Genomic DNA, 20411 nt, shown 5'->3' with positions numbered 1-20411 from the left:
AAAAGGGAGACAAACCTCATGGTGTCTATTATACCAACTTGTCCAGAGTGAGAACCTTTAAGTCCTGGTAGAAGAGAAAGGTGGGCTCAAAATCTAAAAATCCCGTGCAGTAGATTCTGTTTCCACTAGACCACACAGCCAAACTAGCTCCTTCACACACATGCTAGGTCTACCACTGTCATGCTGTGCAGACACAACTGACCTGCGTTGTAGAAGGATCCAGTCCATTCTGCCTCCGTTTTAGGAAATACAGAAACTGGTGGAGGCAGACCTAGGGCTCTCCCATCCATATCCTTGAAGAGATATTTTCTTGGACTATTACAATCTGATTCAGGGCAGATCACTCTTTCCAAATCTTTCCTATGAAGAAAGATAAAAAAGCAGCTCTCATTTCATGATAGGCAGCAAGAAGAAAACATTGGGTAGTGCTAAACTTGGGTAAAATAAATTCAACAGAATTGTATTATTAATAATGTGTTAAGTAGGTATGGAATAAAACTCCATAGAAAATAAGTTATTTTCCAGTTACCTAGTCAAGAAGAAAGATAATTTTATTAAAAAATATTCTGAATATCTGGTTATGTAATCTCTATATAAATTACTGAATTTCTAAGAAGCAAGGTACAATATATGTTTCTACCTCTAATATCTACTGAACACTATAATAATTTCTTCATAGAACTTTGGAGTTTGAAATATGTTAGGACTATCTCTATAAATACAATTATATTTAAACTACATACAAACAGTAAAAATAGATATTCTCATTCAAGGATCTATTGGAAACTACTGCTGACAGGTTGGGGAATGCAATAGTGATATAGATAGATACAATCCCTACACTTTTAGGATTCATTTATGTAGGGTATAAAAATAAATAATAGGTATATACTTACAACACTGAATTATAGATCATCTACGTTACTTATCTAGTATATTTAGGTGCCAATAGTAAAAACGTTAGATATTTATTGTACATCAGCAATGTGTTGGTATTATAGCACAAAGAATGAAGTGTCATGTAGTGTTGTGGTTTGAATGATACTGCTTCTCCAAAATTCATGTTGAAACTTAATCCCCGTGCAACTGTATTGAGAGGTATGGCCTTTGGAATATGATTAAGTCATGAGGATAGAGTTCTCATGAATGGGATTAGCACCCTAATGAAAGGGCTCAATGTTAAAGAGAGTGCTCTTTGCCCTTTTGTCCACTCTGCCATGGGAGGATATCACGTTCCTCCCATGAACGTGAAGGATGAAGCAGACAGCATCCTTCACATGACACCAATTATGCTGGTGCCTTGATCTTATACTCTCCAAATCCAAGAACTGTAAGAAATTAATTTCTTATCTTTACAAATCATCTAGTCTATGATGTTTTGTTAAAGACACACAAACTGACTAAGACATGCAGCTTTACAATTACTGCAATCCGTAGCATGAGAAATGTACAGAAAAAAAATTGAATAATAGAAGGAAAAATGATTATATATCATATAATAGAAGAATATATAATAGAAGGAAAAATGATTATATATCAGTTAGGTACCTAACTGCTTAGGTACCTAAAATGATTAAAAAATGAGCATTGAAAAAATAGAGACTAGTATTAGGCCAAATGCATAAACTTTCTAATTAGGGTGGTTTCTTTGGATTCTTTTCTTACATTAAAGGCGTTTCCCCAGTGTTGTGGGAAAGCATAAGTAAGCCACACTCCCAATTCCTCATTTTTTCATTCTTTCTTAAGACAAAAGGTTTCCCTAATTTTCATATTCTTGCAAAAACTTTCAGATCTTGTGTCCATGAACAGTAGTACCACTGAGTTGGAATGTGAGTATTCGACTATGTCTCATCATTCAGCTCAAGGATTTTGGGGAGTAGACAGAATCTCCTTCTAAATGCTTGTGTCTGCACAATGGGTCTCAAGATCTCTGCCACCTCATAACCAGGGTCTCTTTCTGAAGACCACTAACACTTCATGGAAGAGTGAAGAATAGGGCCAATTTGTTTCCAGTGATTCTGAAAATACTTCAAAAACATCTCTCTAATTAAGACAAAACTATAAAATCATATCAATAAATAGTTCACTCTTTCACTTCTACCTCTTTTGTCAGTCAAAGGAAGTGCCATGGCTTAACCCAGACTCTGGGTTTAAGTGGAAGAAAACAGTCTCTGCCTAGTTGTGAGTGATTTTTCAAAAATCATGCAGGAAAGGACAAGAATACAGGAAGGGTAAAGAATTGAGGCCATTAAATCAGTGTACCATTCCATTCCAGGGAGAGTTATTTCTAGATCTTTGCTGATTTCATTCTTTCTTAAAAATATCTGGGGATTTGAAGAATTGCCAAATACTTCAAAAACATAACGTATTCTCAATAATAAAAGTGGTACCTGTGGTGTAAAAGAGGAAAGTAAAACTTGTTCTTGTCTTTCATCCTTAGCATTCTGGTCCTTTCTGCAATTATTGGGTGCATGATTCCAGGGTTCTCTGCATTTGGCAGAATACAGATGTCCAGGTCATCACTAGAGCAACTCTTTACAAAATTAGAGAAGGTGACACCTGAAAAAATATTTTAAATATACCAAAATATTATATCATGTAAGCCATCAATCACAAATATAGATTACACAATGGCATAGTCCCATAATAATGGGTATCCCAGAGTCAATTTAAGCTATTAAGGATAGGTCCAGGAGTTTCCATAAATTCTGATATAAAATATCTGTAATTTTCAACACATGGAAATTGTATACAGAAGAAAAGAGTAGCCTAACACATTAAAGTCTTGAGAATAATACCTTTTATCAAAGACTTGATCAAAATCCATTCATTTTACAATAAAACCAACTGCCAGGTAAACTAAGTGAATGGGGAGTGAGCACATTAATCCAAAAATTATCTGATAGAAGAGGAACTGCACAAATTGTAGTACAACTATGATTTTAACCTTAGCTGCTCAACCTTCTACTAGCAACATCATATGAGGCATAATTCCTGCATCCAAGTTTGCTCACTTTTAAAACAGGATAAATTGCACCTAGTAAAAGAGTTGTCAAATAATCAAGTTAGGTAATTACAATAAAATATCTCCAACATGTATAAACCAATTAACTGGAATAACTCACTGTCATTGTAAACCACATTGTGGCTATAAAGACAGCAGCGTATCATTTGGACATAAGCACTAGACTACACTGTACCGTTCTGTTGGTACAATTTCAGAATGCTATTTAAAAGTCTCTGCACTCATGTATGAAACCCTCAGATTACTTGGATAAGTCTAAACATCCTACCTTCAAGTTTCATGACTCCTGAAACTGAATGGCCATTCCTCACTTTGTGCCATGGCTCCGAAGGCCACTGGTTCGGTTCTGAGGTGAACACAGGCCACAGAATACCAACTCGGCCTCCTCTAGGGTTGGGAGGTGCTCGATCTGTTGGTGTCACATTGGCAGAGTAAGGCTTCATTCTGTCCTGAATGCAATCAAAAGAAGAGCTAGTGGCCACAATGACTGAATTCCTAAGCACAATCTGCACATTTCTGATGGAGCTCTGTGGAACCGAAGACACAAACACTGCTGCCAGAAGACCAACAGTATTGTCTACCAGAGTGATATTCTCTATCTCCACGCTATTCCCTACCTGTACCATCACACCATAGTCAAAGTTCTTGAAAGACAGGAAGCCAGAGATACAGGTACGGTTGTCTGGTCCACTTTCCTTATACAAATGAAGGCCATGAAGGCTTGAGTGGGCCACGTTGCCAGACCAAAGCACTTCAGAGGAGCACCTGTGTCCTTGTATGTGAAAGCCAAGTCTCTCTGATCCTGCCACAACGTTGCCATGGAGGTTGATATCCTTCGCCCGGTTCACTTTGATTCCTGCCACCCAAATGGAAGACCATACTGACTGTGTCATCAGAACTACAAGGTTATTAGTGAGAGAATAGGCTTGACCCTCCAAATCAATGCCATGGCCAGCTGTGCCAAACACTATATTGTCATTTAAAATTATTCCATCACTCCCAGATGCATGAATGCCCCCACCACAGCTCTGGTGTATAGTAGAAGATATTATCCAGGATCCTGTTGATACACTAGTGAACTCAATGGATGAATACGATGGTGAACCAAAATTCTGAATTTCCACATTTAGAAGTTGAAGGACACCTACAAACAAAACACAGGTCATCAGGCCTCTTCCCCATAAAAATGCAGAAGAAAGGTTCACTACAGAGCATCAGGACATGCGATTTTTAAAATTTAGCAGTTGTATAGCACTACACCAGCACTACATTTCACACCATTGACTCTCACTAACAAAATACATATCACTGGGAATATCGAATTAATTCCTAAAAAGATTCCATGTGCAGTTTGAAGAGTCTGGTGTAGGATGAGGAGAGATGAGAGGAAATATAGGGAAAAGGGAAAGGTTTGGGATATAGGGATAATTGGTTTAAAGATTCTGTGCATTTGTGGAGGGCTCGGTCAAGGTCCTGAATAAGAATGAAGGGAATGTGTCTTCCTGGTCTCTCACCTGAGTCAAGTCTCCCTCTCTTGTGAGCCCAGGTAAAAAAGACCATAGCCATCTCCACAAAGACACTGTGTATATGAATATAAGGAAAAACTCTATAAAACACTCTAAACATTTCTTAAGAGAAGTACAAGTGCAAAATTTACTTGTGCTCAATTGATATCTAGAAATCTATAAACATACTACTTGATGGAAATATGACAGAAGCCATAACACACTTTCAAAATCATTTAAAAGACCCTGTGGAATCTTTTCTGTTTGCTTATCCTAGTCACACTTCATTTCCTGTTTCATTTTCATAATAATAAGATTTTCTGCAGCTTTTTTATCAGGAGAAGATAGTAAATTATTTAGTCTCATTGAGGATTTTATTTGTACTGTTTGAAGGAGATAGTGTTACCATGGAAAAATATTCAGCCAGCACATTGATTTTAAAATATAATGAACATTAATAAGTCAGTGTATATATTCCTGGTAAAATAGGTAATAACATGATGACAGGTGAATTAATATAAATTCATAAAAAATGAATTAATAACTTTAATACCTAACACTAATGTAAAGTTCATTATGTGCTAGGCCCTATTCTGATTCATGTATATATCAAATCTTAATTTCCAAAAATATCCTATGAAGTAGGTACAGTCATTATACCCATTTTGCTGATAAGGAAACAGAAGGAAACAAGCTGGGACTGGGAATTGGGCATTTTCTGCTACACATGAAGCTGTACTGCTAACCTATGCAGCACACTAACCAGAGTGGGAGTTGTGAGGCACCAAGGAACCAAATCTGGAGTGGATTCAGGTAACAGGCTATAGCTATATGCCAAAAATGCATCACACATTTCTTGCTAGTTAGGGCACACCTTGGGCACCCATTCCTTTCTTTGGTTTTTGATTTTTGAGGTACCGACAAAGGTAAAGTAGAAAGTTATTTCTTCCATTAAAAATGAGGACACTATGCATTTAAAGTTTCAATTTCACTGTTTTAGTAATCGTATTTAAAGCTCAAATGTAGTCCACTTCTTCACTTCTCCACTGCCTTTTTCACATATGAAAAGTTAGAACCCTTGAAAATCAGCTTCTGTGAAGAAGCAAGCCCTGTGGGAAGGGCACAAAGTGACAGACGTGCGGGTCCCCTTGTGACCAGACAACAGGATTCCAGCATTTCTCAACTAATACTGCTTGAAGAGGAACCAGTGGACGTTATGGAAACATTCACAATGATAAAACATCCAAATGACACTCATCGGGTGATATACCTTGCCTTGGCACAACGGGCACCAAATACAAGAGTGAGTTGATGCACAAATAGCTTGCTTTCTATTACAGATGGTAGCTCTAGTGTCTCAGTCAAGGCATCGTATCAGTATTATTTTAATTATTTATGTCTTTTACTTGCATGATTATAATTCACAGTTTTAAATGGTTCAAGACCTTTTTACTTGTATGCAGAGTAACCAATGACTAAAAATTAATCAGTACTTAAAATATCTTGAGCAATTATTAATACTTTAAATATCTTGAGTAATTTTATGAACAATTAAGCAACAATGTATTCCTAAGTACTTTCCAAGTTTTCCTTTGAAAATCACAAAAACTTTCTAGTTAAATGTTATTGGTCAAAAGGAGGAGAGTGATATAGCACTCCGATATTAAGGTGGGAATTGTCCTGGTGTACTTTTCAGCCCTATAACCATTCAACACCTATAGGTGACATCCCTGACCTATCCCTGCTGATTCCACCTGATGCAGGCTCTGGTGTATTTAGGGGTAGACTGGGGTGGGGGTAATAAAAGAAAAAAAGAAAAGGGAATGAGAGCTATTTTTTCCCATTTTTTAATATTAGAACATGATATATAAGAGTTGGTTTCATTCTGACAAATTCATACATGCAAGGACTTTTTATTTTTATTTTTTAAATTGAGATTCATTGTACACAAATGGGGTACAACTTTCATTTCTCTAGTTGTACCCCTCATTTTCCTCCATGCAATCAATCCTTCCTCCATTCTTGCCTCTCCTCACCCCTACCAACAGTTTTGTATCATCATCCACTTAACAGAGAAATCATTCAGCCTTTGGTTTTGGGGGATTGGCTTATTTCACTTAGCATGATATTCTCCAACTCCATCCATTTACCTGCAAATGCCATAATTTTATTCTTCTTTATGGCTGAATAATATTCCATCGTGTGTGTGTATATATATATATATATATATATATATATATATATATATATATACCACAGTTTCTTTATTGAAGGGCATCTAGGTTGGTTGGTTTCACAATCTAACTATTATGAATTGAGCTGCTATAAACATTGATGTAGCTGCATCACTGTAGCATGCTGATTTTAAGTCCTTTGGGTATAGGCCAAGGAGTGGGATAACTGGGTCAAATGGTGGTTCCATTCTAAGTTTTCTAAGGAATCTCCATACTGCTTTCCAGAGTGCACCAATTTGTAACCCCACCAGCAATTTATGAGTGTACCTTTTTTCCCACATCCTCACCAACACCTATTGTTGCTTGTATTCTTGATAATAGACCTTCTAATTGGGGTGAGATGAAATCTTAGAGTAGTTTGATTTGCATTTCTCTTATTACTGGAGATGTCGAACATTTTTTCATATATCTGTTGATTGCTTGTAGACCTTCTTCAGTGAAGTGTCTGCTCATTTCCTTAGCCCATTTATTGATTGGGTTATTTGTATTCTTGGTGTAAAGTTCATTGAGTTTTTTACAGATTCTGGAGACTATAGTGCTCTATCTGAAGTGTGTGTGGCAAAGATTTTTCTCTCACTCTGTAGGCTCTTTCTTCACATTGTTGATTGTTTTCTTTGCCAAGAAAAGGCTTTTTAGTTTGAGTCTATCCCAATTATTGATTCCTGCTTTGATTTTTTGTGCTTTGGGAGTCATGTTAAGGAATTCTGGTCCTAAGCCAACATGATGAAGATTTGGACCTACTTTTTATTCTATTAGGTGAGGGTTCTCATCTAATTTTGAGGTCTCTGATGGATTTTGAGTTGAGTTTTGTACAAGGCGAGAGTTAGGGGTTCTGTTTCATTTTGCTGCATATGAATTTCCAGTTTTCCCAGTACCATTTGTTGAAGAGGCTGTCTTTTCTCCATTGTATGTTTTTGGCACCTTTGTCTAGTATGAGGTAACTGTTTTTATGTGGGTTTGTTTCTGTGTCCTCCATTGGTCTACCTATTTTGGTGCCAATACCATACTGTTTTGTTTTGTTTTTGGTTTTTTTTTTTTTTTTTTTACTATTGCTCTCTAGTATAGTTGAAGGCCTGGTATTGTGATACCACCTCATGCAAGGAATTTGGTTTCAATCTCCCACAACCCCTTTTCTTCCCTCCCCCTCCCCCATTCTCCTCCTCTACTCTACTGATCTTCTTTTTGCTTCTTTCTTTCTTTATTTTTAATTGGTACTTTCTACATATGCATAAAGGTAACATTTCCGTTGGCACATTTATACATGTTTATAGCATGATTTTGTTAGATCCATTCCACATTTCCTCCCCTCTCCCATCCTTCCTCCCTTCCTCTTGTTCTCTACTTTCTACTTCACTGATTTTCCTCAGTATATATTTATACTTTATCTCCAGTACCACTTGCCTTCTTTCCTTTTTTTCTCTTTTTCTGCTTTAGCTTCAACATATGAGAGATAACATTTGACCCTCGATTTTCCAAGTCTGGCTTACTTCACATAGCATGATATTCTCTATCTCCCTCTTTTAAATTTTTTAGCTTGAGACAAGATCTCACTAAGTTGTTTAGTGCCTTGCTAAGTTGCTGAGGCTGGATTTGAACTTGCAATGCTCCTACTTCAACCTCCCAGTGGCTGGGATAATAGGTGTGTGCCACCATGCCTGGCCATTTGCCAAGTGTTCTTGATCCACTCATCCACTAATAGGCATCTTGGCTGATTCCATAATTTGGCTACTGTGATTTGTGATGCTATAAACATTTAAGTGACTATATCACTACAGTATACTGATTTTAGTTCTTTGGGATCAATACCAAGGAATGGGATAGCTGGATCATAAAGTGGTTCCATTCCTAGTTTTTTAAGGAATCTCTATATTGCTTTCCAGAATGGTTGTATGAATTTGCAGTCTCCCAACAATGTATGTGTGTACCTTTTCCCCAACATCCTCACCAGCATTTATTATTATTATTTGTGTTCTTGATAACTGTCATTCTGATTAAACAGAGGTGAAATTTCAATGTAGTTTGATTTTTATTTCCCTGATCAGCAAGGATTACATTGTAATCTGGAACAGAAATGGCCAGTGGTGAAAAAGCTAGTGAAATATAAAAAAAAATCTCTTGAGTTTGATTAATATTAATGTACCAAAGTTGATTTCTTAGTTTTCACAAAGGTACCAGTGTTGTATCAGATATTAACTGTAGAGAAAACTAGGTGAAAGACATATAGGGATTCTTCCTATTATCTTCATAACTTTGTTAAATCCAAAATTATTACAGAATTAAGTTCTTATTTAATGAGGACTTCAGAGCAAGGTTTGAATTTGCCATTTACTAATTAAATGATTTTTCTTACTTATTCTTCATTAATTTTATCCATTCATATTTAATGAGCACCTAATATATTGCAGTCACCATATTAGGATAGCAGAAATGAAAGGCCCAAACTTACCCTCAAGGAGTTCACAAACTCATGAAGGAGTCATACAAATAAATAGGAAATTAAATTATAGACTGTTTTCTACTATAGAAAGATAACATGTTTCTCTCAGAAAAATATTAGGATTAAATCAGACAAAATTTCCACTGTGTGAAAACCAGCAAGCTTCCTAGTAGCATTTAACATAGTTTCTTTTTCTCTACCCTTGAGGATAATTTAGAAAACTCTAGATGAGTGAAGTCAGAGGTTTAGATCCATCTTGATGCTGATGCAGGTTTGGCTCTTGCTTCATCATGCTCAGCTAAGAATCGGTCTTCTCTCCTGTCACAGGACCATGCTCCAGCTTGAACTATAGTCTCAGTTAACTGAGAGCCTATCTTGATGTCCCTGTCCTGACTCTCCATATTCATCAATAGCAAAACGTCTCGTTTTCATGACCAGAACCCAGCTTTCGTCTCAGTCTTCTAGAGCAGGATTTCTCATCCTCAACATTACTGACATTTGACCCAGATATTGCTTTCTTATAGGTGACTGTCTGTGCATTGTAGGATATTGTAGGATATACCTACTTGATGCTGGAGGTGCCCAAGTTGTGACAAATAAAACTGATCCCAGATACTGCCAATTGTCTTCTAGGGAATAAAAATGACATCTGGCAAGACCTTATGGAGCTAGAACTTGTGGAGAGAGAACTTGTTCTATGGACCAGAAATCTTGAACCTGTAATTTAGGGTTCAAACATTGCCTTTCGCCAAATTGATGACATGGATGCACCAACGGAAGGTCCTATGATGAACATATTTGGAAAGTGGTTAGATCCTTTATTCCAGACCTTCTCTGAGCCTTTATTATATTCCTGTACACAGTGACTTTCCAAGATAGAACCATAGAGATAGACTTTCCCAAACTATTTGATCAGGAAGCAACTTTGAAATAAAGTTTAAGGAGCACAAGTTTAAGAAATGAGGTCCTAATCAAACAATTTTGCAGCATTCCAAAGGGACTAAAGCTTGAATAAAAAAAGATTGAATTAATCCTTAAAGCAGTGGAGAATATGGAAATCATTTTTATTTAAATTTAAGCCATTAATTTATAGCATGAGCTGATGTCTGCCATCAGATATAGCATGCTACTGGGAACAAGTAATAGAAATTCAGGAAAGAGATAAAATTCAAATGGTCATTAAATCATCTATAATTTCAAAGCAAAGGAAATTTCACATCTGCCGAAGATTTTTTTTTTAGGTATAAATGTGCATATGTGCTGATCTCTGGTATATTATTTTAACATCATACTGAAAATTAAGCACAGATTAGGACTGGAAAGTCATAGCTTTTTGGAGGACAAAGGAACCATCTAATTTGAACATTCTGTATTATAAGTGAAAATTCTCACAGTTGGAATTTCTAAGTATCTCAGATAAATAGGCCACAAATGGTAATGTTTAGCAACTTGAAATTTCATTTACCTGAAAATTCTTCCCTGCTAGACTTCCTGAAGGACCCCACAAGTAGTCTCCCCTTACACAATGTGTCAGCCTGAATTCGTATTTTTCGGGTCAATAGTCCAACCTCAGCAGCCAAATGAATGTGTCGGCCATCTTCCATGACATGGGCACTTCCTGGGGCAAAAGGAGTTGGGGGAAAAAAAACCTTTAAAAACCTATTTTGGAAATGGCTAGCTGGGGACCCAGTGCATCTCACAAATGAAAATACTTCTTTTCCCTCAGAAAGCCTACCAACATTAAGGTCTACTTTTCCTCAGGCATTCTTCACAAATGTCAGCTGAGAAATGAAAAATCTGTTCACTTGTCTCTCTTTGGGATCAGAGTGAGTGTTTGAGCAAGAATTCATCTCTTCTCAATAACTGTGGGGACCAGGACAGGCCACTGGTACAGAGAAATCAGAGCAGACCTGTCCAATTAGTCAGATTCCCAACTTCCTTCCTTAAATGGCCATTGTGAGATGGCAGCATTTGGCTGTACATCATCCGCAGACTTCTTTCAGGAGAATAAGGAATCCCAGATCAGCCCAAGCAGTGACAGAACACATGCTGCAATGTATCAGAGTAAAGTAAAAAGGGAAGCAGCACCAAGCAGCACCCTCTCACGGTGGGTCTCCAGCTTTCCACTGCCTAAATAGGCTCCCAGAGCGTGTGATGGAGGGATGGAAGGGACCTACTGGCCTGTCTCATGACCTCCATTGCCATTTCACTTTGGCTCATAGGAGCAAAGATTACTGATGATTCTTTTCACTCTGCTACTAAGAAAGAAAGAAAGAAAGAAAGAAAGAAAGAAAGAAAGAAAGAAAGAAAGAAAGAAAGAAAGAAAGAAAGAAAGAAAGAAAGAAAGAAAGAAAAAGAATAAATAAATAAATCCAGGCATGGTGGCATAGGCTGCTTGGGAGGCTGAGGCTCAAGGACGGCTTGAGTCTAGGAATTCAAGACCAACCTGGGCACCGTAGTGAGACCTTGCATCTCACCCAAAACAAATAAACAAGTACACAGACAGAGAGAGACAGAGAGACAGAGAGAGAGAAATCATCCTTGATTTTGTGATTTAGAAGTAGTTTTAAATAGTGCTGGTAGAAACATGTACTTCCCTCTTAGGTATCCAATACAAAAAAATATTCTCTAACCTCTTTATTTGCATGTTTTGTCACTAATTAGCTATATCTCCTGAGCTGGATTTATTTAATGAAATAGGAAGATTATGCTCATTTATTATTTATGTACAGTGTATTTGTACCATGTATAGCATATAAAAATATTCAGTATTTTTATTTAAAAAATTGGAGTTTTTCTCCTTTTTTCAGTCATAGTTGTAGTAGCAGTCAATATACAAAATATGCTTGGTGTCAGGAAGGAGACAATCCTTAGCATGGAAAAGGAAATCATTGTTTACAATAATTAGTGTATTCTAAGGGATTATGTGCCAAGAAATTAACTGGAAACTTAGTGTCTATGACTTTTACTCTGGTTTAGCCACAAAACTGCTCAGTGACTTTCAACAAGATTCTCAATGCTTCTACTCTTAGACTCGTCATTGTGAATTAAAGAAAAAAAAAAAAAACTCCCTGACATCTAAGTATTCATTAATAATTAAGCAATATAGTTAATGAAGAAATAAAGACAAAGTCTTTTGGGATAATTCCAGAACAGCAATAAAGGCATATCCTCCCTCTGAATGGCAAACAGATGCAATATCCATAGGTAAGTGTCTGAACGTTTTTTCCTGGCATGTGTACTTCCTTCAACCAACAAACTAGCACCTTACCAATGTGGCGGTATTTGAGGCGTTCATGGATCCTGACATGATGACCCTTGACTTCTTTCACAGTGAGGAGCTCTGCTTCATGAGGCTCATAAGAAGAGGAGCTAAGGACCAATTTGTCATGGGGTTGCCAGTCCACTGCATCTTCCACTATGATTCTGTAACAGCATAAAGATGTTGTCAATTATATCAATATTGCAACACAGACCAGCTAATTTCAGAGAGAGCAAAGAAAATCCTGCAAATGACAAATCCCTCAGGGAAGCTGAAAAGGAAACAAGAAGACAAGACAAGGAAAAGGGCATTTGTGAAAATTACAATTCTCATGGAGTCCAAATTCTGACTTGTTAATATATACATTACAGGGATGCAAAAATATTCCATAATCATGAAGTTCAAGGCAAAGGGATAAGAAATAGTATGCATTCCAGAGCACAGTGTGTGCATCTTTCCATGGTCTTCTATAATAGTAATCTTCCTTATTGATTGGGAAACAGATTGAATGACAAAGGTATTTCTCAACTTTTCTGAAGAACTGTATTGCATTTTTGGACAATTTATCATCATGCTTAAGCCTTGAATCTCCATGACCAGACAGATACAAGTGTGAGTCTTAAAGGTATCAGTTACTAGCTCTGTGACCATGATCAGTCTGTCACACTGCCAAACTTCCTGGTGAATATGACTACTTTATTCTCTTATAGTTTTTACCAATTCCAACACTGTAAATTTATTTTAATGCACTGCCTCTTTAGCTAATGACCAAATCTTAGCAAGCTTTAGACCTAGATGCTTTCCTATCAATGAATGCTCATTCAGGCACAGTGTACCCATGCAAGTCATTTAAAAATCATGCAAAATACACTGACAGAACCACTTCTCTGTACCAGACTCTATAGAAATCCTACAGACACAAGAGTAAAGAAAATATATGTCATATGTATTTAAAACAATAACTTAGAGATTTTTTCAGTAGACATTCTACTGTAGGGATAGAGGATTAGCTAACCATTTATGTGCCAATAGTATCAGTCTCTTATGAACAAAAGATTGTAATTCATTCAAATCTGAGCACCTTAAGTTAGATAAAAAGGTAAAATGATAGTACTGCAAGTTCATGCAGTTTTAATGAACAAAGTCAAGGTCTTGCTTCTGTTCCTGATTTCTATGATTTCTAAGGAAACTCAGTTACAGAATACTAAAATGAATACTAGCTTTTAAAGGCAATGAAAACATGATTCAAGATATAGCAAAACTGAAATTAGGTAACTGAATGGAGTCAGAGATTGAGTTGGTACAAAGGAAAACTCCTGATCAAGTCCAAAGTTATTTAAACTTCATAACATCACTTTACCTGATTCTTAGTTCTTCACTTGTTAAATTGTAAGGGAAACCCATAGTACTCTCACATTTCATAATGATATCATAGTAATCCATGAAATAATTTAAAAAAAATCTTTGGTAAATACAGTGGATACTATGTAGTCATTTTAAAAGTACATTACTGTAGGGGTATACAGAATCACAAAGAAATTTGCTCATGCTACATTGATTTTAAAAGGCAGGATATAAAATAACATGTCCCATTTTTAAAAATAAACATGAGGCACGCATACCAAATAGAAGAGAGGAAAAATAGTGTTAAAATATTAGCCCACCTATGGATGGTGAATTTATTAATGATTTTTACTTAAATCTAAATTTTATAACTTAGCAGGTAGTACATTATAGCAAGAAAAAATACTTAAAATCACACACTCCAAAGTCAACTGATGGTATAACAAAAATCAGTCTTTTCTCTCATGATCGGTAGTAAGTAATCCTTTTATTATTATTTATGCTGTTGAATAAAGCTCTTCAGATAACAGATCACCATAATAGTGTAAAAACATCCTTATAATTGAGATTAAATTCCCACGTGGAACACAGACAGTTTTTAGAGCAGCATATAAGGGAGGATACATACCATTATACATATGTCAAAATTCATAGAATATACAATTCCAAGTGAACCCCTATATAAACTTGAAAAAAAAAATACTCAGTCACTAACTCCTTTACATAAGTCTTCTATACCAGTCAGAGAAATGACTTGCTCTCCCTTTTAGTTCACTCACTCTAAAAACCTACTTTGTTTCAAGAAGTCTTCCCTTAGAGTCTGAATGCCCAGCTTTTCCCATACCACCAAAAAGTTGACAAGTACCTTGTAACTGGTCTTGTTCTTATTTCTTATGTGTGACACAATTCAAATTTAGTATTGTTAATGTTTATGAAAAGATGACCATCTAGTTGTGCATACCCCATAGTATCTAGTAATACACTGGGAAAAGAGTAAGTGGAATTATTAAAATTATTAGTACAAACTTTAAATTAAAAACATGAATGAACTTAATCTGATCTTTTCCATGAAGATATCAAAACCTTATAAGTTCATGGAAATTTATTTCTCCTCTATATACCTGGAACTTTGGAATTCTGTGGCTATCAGAACAATACACAGGTGTTAAAGGAGCATAGTCCCTTCCATTTCTATGTGTCCATATAGTAACAGTGGTATTTCAGAAAAAACTCTGGTCCCAGTATCAATAGTCTAGGTAGTAAAACTAGCTAAATATCAGTTTTCCTTTAATTTCAACAGTCACTGTTACTAGTCCCAGTTTTCTGCCTTTTTGGTTATACTTCAGTCATTTCAAGAAATGCTAACTTGAAAAACCAGTTGTACTTTATGCTTCTGATTAATTCTAGTGAGAGTCCTATAGCTATAGAGAAGAGGAGAAACTAGCCCATTCTGAGCAAAACATACTTAAAACAATAAACAAACAAAAATTAAAAGAACCATTTGAAAAATAATTGGACCTAAATGGAAACCATATGAAAAGAGAGGGGAAACTATGAATAATCACTTAGGAAGTCTCCTGAAAGATAACTTTTTAGAAATATCAACAAAATATCAGCAGTTTCCTTTATTTTGGCATTAATATTTGACCTAGTTCTGGGAAAATATAATGCTTATTAGTCAAAAATATAATATGTATTTAGTTACAGAGAACAAAAAGTATATGCAAATTTGATTTAAGAGTTCTTACAACCATGTATAAAACATTCATAAATAAACACCTGCAGTTTAAAATTTAAACTAAACTTTGGGAGATCTAAATGATAATAGCTACATTTGACCCCAGGTTCAGGGTATAGCAATCCAAAAATACTTTCCCCCAAGAAGTAACAATGTCCACAGACTTCTGAAATCTATTAACACTGAATCTTTTTTATTTTCTATCGCTAGCTTAAATTTTTTTTGTCAGTAATATTGCAGAGTGCATTAGACTATGCTGAGGATTAAAGAAATTGAATCCTACAATGATGTTAAAATGATCTCAACAACAATAACAGATATAGTGGATATCAATTACATGTCTACCTGACCTCCTTCCTCCCTCATTACAGGAAGTTCATCACACCTCTTCTGAGAACTGCTCTTTTCAGCCACCGAATTACTTAAGTGGTTCTAGAGAGAGCTGTAGATTAAATTCACATAAAACTCTTACCAGGGCTAGGAATGTTTGCTAAAATCTCTCCCCTGAACTCTTTAATGAAACCAAGGAGAGAGTAACATCTTCTCTGTAGTAAAACTGAAAAAAATCCCAACAGTTCTGAGTTTGCTTACAGTCTTCAAGAATGGGGAACACTTCTGTTCAGTAGGAGAACTGAGGCTGAAATAGAAAAGAACAGAAGTGAAGAAGCGGGGAGTGAAGGTAGTAGAATCCCCACATGGATTAAGAAGAGTTCATTTCACTTTCACCTCCACCTAAAATAATCCTGATTTCTGCAGCTACCCGGTCTTGGGGCTTACTTTGTGCCAGAAACTGTGCTAAGAATTTCATATACACTAATTCCCTTAATCCTTACAATTATAATATTAGGTAGGTATTACTGCTCTCATAAAAAAAGAAAACTGGCCAGAGAGAATAAATGCCTACAGTTAGACATTTAGTTCATTGCACAATTATTTTACTTTGTCTGACCTCAAAGTTCAAACTCTTTGTTAATGTCAAATACTATTTCCAACCTATTTTCCAAACCCCAGCGTGGAGAGAGTAGGTCATTTGAAGTAAAGACAGAGTAGGCTATTGGACCAGAGGGACTCATATTTTTTTGAAGGTTACACACGTGATCCTGATTTTCCAATAAGTGAATAAAGCTACTAACTCTGATTTATTTTTATGTTGTTTTCTTTTTGAGAGGAAGAATCCAACTAAGTTAGTCAGGCTGGCCTCAAACTTGGGATCCTTCTGCCTCAGTCTTTTGAGTAACTGGGATTTATAGACAAATACCATTGCACCAGGCCTGACTCTATATTCTAATATTTGAACTGGCTTGTTATAATAAAATTTTGAGTCATAAGCAAAATAAGTTGTGATCACTTTTTAAATCCAATTCAAGAAAAGACATTTTTATTTATTGGATAATATGCTGCTGAGCCAGGAGCTTCAATAAGTTTTGATTTCTAGAAAAGACACACAATTTCAAAGTAACAGGCATTTGTTGATACCTTCAGTATGTTCTGCTCTGTACCAGATGCTAAGTGGTATACCAAATCAATAAAAATATATTTTCCTCTCCTGTAGAAGTTACTTGGAGGAACAGGACATATATACCTTAAGCAGATTACTGTCCAAGTTTCGAAAGCATATTATGATTAAAATTAGTAATCATAAAGTCAAAACCACATTATAGTGGTTTTAATTGTAAGGAAATATGTGCCAGAGAGGAGACTGATAACTTTATGAAGAATGTGATGGAATCTTTAAGGACAAGCAAGACTTGTACAGACAAACAAGAGACGGGAGGGTACTGCATCTTATACCTTTATTTTATTTATTAAGTATTTGGAGAGCCAATACTAAAGTTGTTATAGAAAGTCAAGTGTGCAGTACTTAAGTGATAAATGTAATCCACAGAATGTATCACTAATTTGATACAGGAGCTAATGGAAGAGATATTATTGATATGATGCTCAATAAAGGGAAAGATCCAGGGGAAGGGGTGAAGTATCAAATGACTTAATTTGCTCTTCAGTTCAGAGTAATTTCCAGATTAAATTCATAAATCACTTGAGGCACCTCATACCTGTTAGAATAGTTATTATAGAAAAGATGGAAGATAACAAGTAGTGGTGAGGACCCAGAGAAAAGGGAAGTTTGTACACTGTTGGTGGGAATGTGAATTAGTACAGCCATTGTGGAAAACAGTGTGGAGGTTCCTTAACAAACTCAGAGTAGAACTGCCACATGATCCAGCAGACTACTTCTGAGTATGTATCCAAAGGAAATGAAATCAGTATGCACAAGAGACATCTGCACTGTCACAGTTAGAGCAGTTTATTCAAAACAGTCAAGAAATGCAAACAGCCTAAGTGTTTACCAATTGATGAGTGAATAAAGAAAATGTGGTGCACATACACAAAGGAGGGCTAGTCAGTCTTAAAAAAGAAGGGAACTCCATCATTTTCAACAACATGGATTAATCCAGATGACACTATAGAAGTGAAATAAGTAAAGTACAGAATGACAAATACCTCCTGATCCCACTTATATGTGGAATCTTGGTATTTGAACTCATGGATGCAGGGAATAGAAAGGTGATTACCAAGGCTGGTGGTTGGAGAACTGGGGTGACGCTTATCAAAGAAGACATTTCAGTTAGAGGGGAAAAATAAGTTCAAAAGATTTGTTGTATATCACATTCTTGAAAACTGCTAAGAAAATATACTTTAACTGTTCACATCAAAAAAAAGTAAGTATATGAGGTACTGTACGTGTTAATTAGCTCAATTTAGCTATTCCACAATGTACACATATTCAAAACATGATTGCATACATGATAAATACATGTAATTTTTAACTTGTTGGTTAAAATAAATTTAAATAAAATAAATAAGCACATCACTTGAGAGACAAAGCATTACAGGACAAAGATACTAGTTAATGCCTTATATACTTCCTTTCTTTAATGGTAAATATGATAGGGGAAACACTTCAACAACCAGGCAAAGGCAATAACTTACCAAATAGGACTTCTAAAGTTCAGGAAATAATAGCAAGAATCAACTAATAGGATAGTATAAATTTTAAAACTTCTGTACTGCAAAGAAATTACAATGTGAAAAGACAGCCTACAGAAAAGGAGACAATCCTTGCCAGCTACTCTTGCAACAGAGGATTAAGATTCAAAATTCAATAAATGTTAACACACACACACACACACACACACAGAGAGAGAGAGAGAGAAAAAATTCAACAATTTGGCAAATGAAGCAAACAAAATTCTCAAGAGAAGTTCAAACAGCCAACAATTATATGAAAGAAAATTTTTTTCAACATCTTTTGTTTCAGGGAAATGCAAATTAAAACTATAATGTGATTCCATCTCACTCTAATCGGAATGGCAGCCATCAAGAATACAAATAATAAAGGTTGGTAAGGATATGGGGGAAAGGAACTCTTATACACTATTGGTTGGAATGTAGATTAGTACAGCCTCTATGGAAATCAATACAGAGATTCCATAAAAAATGAAAAATAGAACTACCATATGATCCAGCTATACCACTCTTTGATATTTATACAAAAGAATAAAAGTAGTATACTTTAGAGATACATGCATACCCTTATTTGTCAAAGTAAATTCATAATAGCTAAGGTTTATAATCAGCCTAGATGTCCATCAACAAAAGAAAGGGTAAAGAAAATGTGTTGTTATATACACAATGGAGCTTTATTCAGCCATAAAGAATAAAATCATGTCACTTGCAGGATGAAAATGGAGGGCAGCATATTATGCAAAATAAACCAGACTTAAAAAGAAAAGACCCTTGTTTTCTCTTATTTGTGGAAGCTCAAGGGAGAAAAAGGGCAGGGGAGAGACAACATCATAAAAATAAAAGTGAGACTAACAGGGTAATAGAAAGGGACCAGGTGGAAGGAAGAGGGGAAAATAAAGAGAGTAAAATTGATCAAATTATGTTATATGCATGCACCAATATGCCACAATGAAACTCACCATTCTGCATAATTAATATGCACCAAAAAACGATATTACCACAAAGAGGTACAGGTGATAAGGGGAAAAGGAGAAACTTTGCAGAAGGTTCTCCATAAACCTGTTCTTCTCCCTGTTTTCCTGTAGGTGACACTGCTCCTCACCCAGTTACTCAGGTAAAACAGGTTTACAGTATGTTTTGCCATTTTCTCCAAATTCAATCATCAGCAAACCACATGCCTGTCTCCAACATATTTAATCACTTCTTTCCTCCTCCATCACTACCCCTGTATCTAAGCCTCTATCTGCTCTCACCTGAAAAACTGCTGTTATTTCAATGTCTTAGCAGTCAAATTTGCATAGCTTAAATCAGATTCAAGCACAAGTCAGACCCTGTTTCTGTTGTTTAAAAATCTTCCAAGTGTCAGAATAAAATCTAAATATTTTCATAAGATTAATTGACAAAGTCACCATTTAATCTCAAAGAACACATGGTTACCCAAATATGCACCGATGAAACAAGTACATAGCTAGAACAACAGATAAAAAGCAAGTTTTTATCTCTATATAATTGGTCTTGATTTATTTACAGTACATAAAAAATTCAACAATTTTGCTCATTTGTCTCCCCAAAAATCAACCTCAACAAGCTGTAATAAGAGTAATTTAGAGATAAATTTGTAAGTAACAGGACAAAAGAAAACAATTTTTCTTTAAAATATTTTGCTAAGTTTACTTTGTTGGTACTGCAAAAAAAATGAATGTAAGTTTATAACTAACATGAAATTTTTATTCTGAAGTTTCCACACAAATATTATTTATAAAATAAATTATATGGAAATAAATTCAGATGTATAATTCTGTTGGCAGAAATTTATAAAGGAGTTCAAATAAAATGTGA

General features: G+C 35.6%; 1 protein-coding gene across 12 annotated transcripts in view; it reads right to left on the bottom strand.

Moving 5' to 3' along the window:
• The window catches only part of Pkhd1 (PKHD1 ciliary IPT domain containing fibrocystin/polyductin), a 463263-nt gene that overhangs the window by 138372 nt on the left and 304480 nt on the right, over positions 1–20411 (bottom strand). For 11 of the 12 annotated variants that reach the window (XR_007109414.1, XR_007109413.1, XR_007109415.1 and 8 more), the window contains 5 exons: positions 12473–12627; positions 10667–10819; positions 3294–4169; positions 2391–2559; positions 203–360 (listed from right to left, as the gene is read on the bottom strand). Coding sequence is in view for 9 of the 12 variants with exons in the window: in XM_047557741.1 (XP_047413697.1) it covers positions 203–360; positions 2391–2559; positions 3294–4169; positions 10667–10819; positions 12473–12627 (1511 nt within the window). In the remaining 3 variants the exon portion in view is untranslated. The remainder of the gene's footprint in view (positions 1–202; positions 361–2390; positions 2560–3293; positions 4170–10666; positions 10820–12472; positions 12628–20411) is intronic. The other variant, XM_047557745.1, reaches the window with a different exon arrangement.

This window comes from Sciurus carolinensis, chromosome 7, assembly GCF_902686445.1.
Source record: "Sciurus carolinensis chromosome 7, mSciCar1.2, whole genome shotgun sequence".
Lineage (NCBI taxonomy): Eukaryota > Metazoa > Chordata > Mammalia > Rodentia > Sciuridae > Sciurus > Sciurus carolinensis.
The sequence above is the reverse complement of the archived record's forward strand: the minus strand, read 5'-3'. Positions and strand labels throughout refer to the sequence as shown.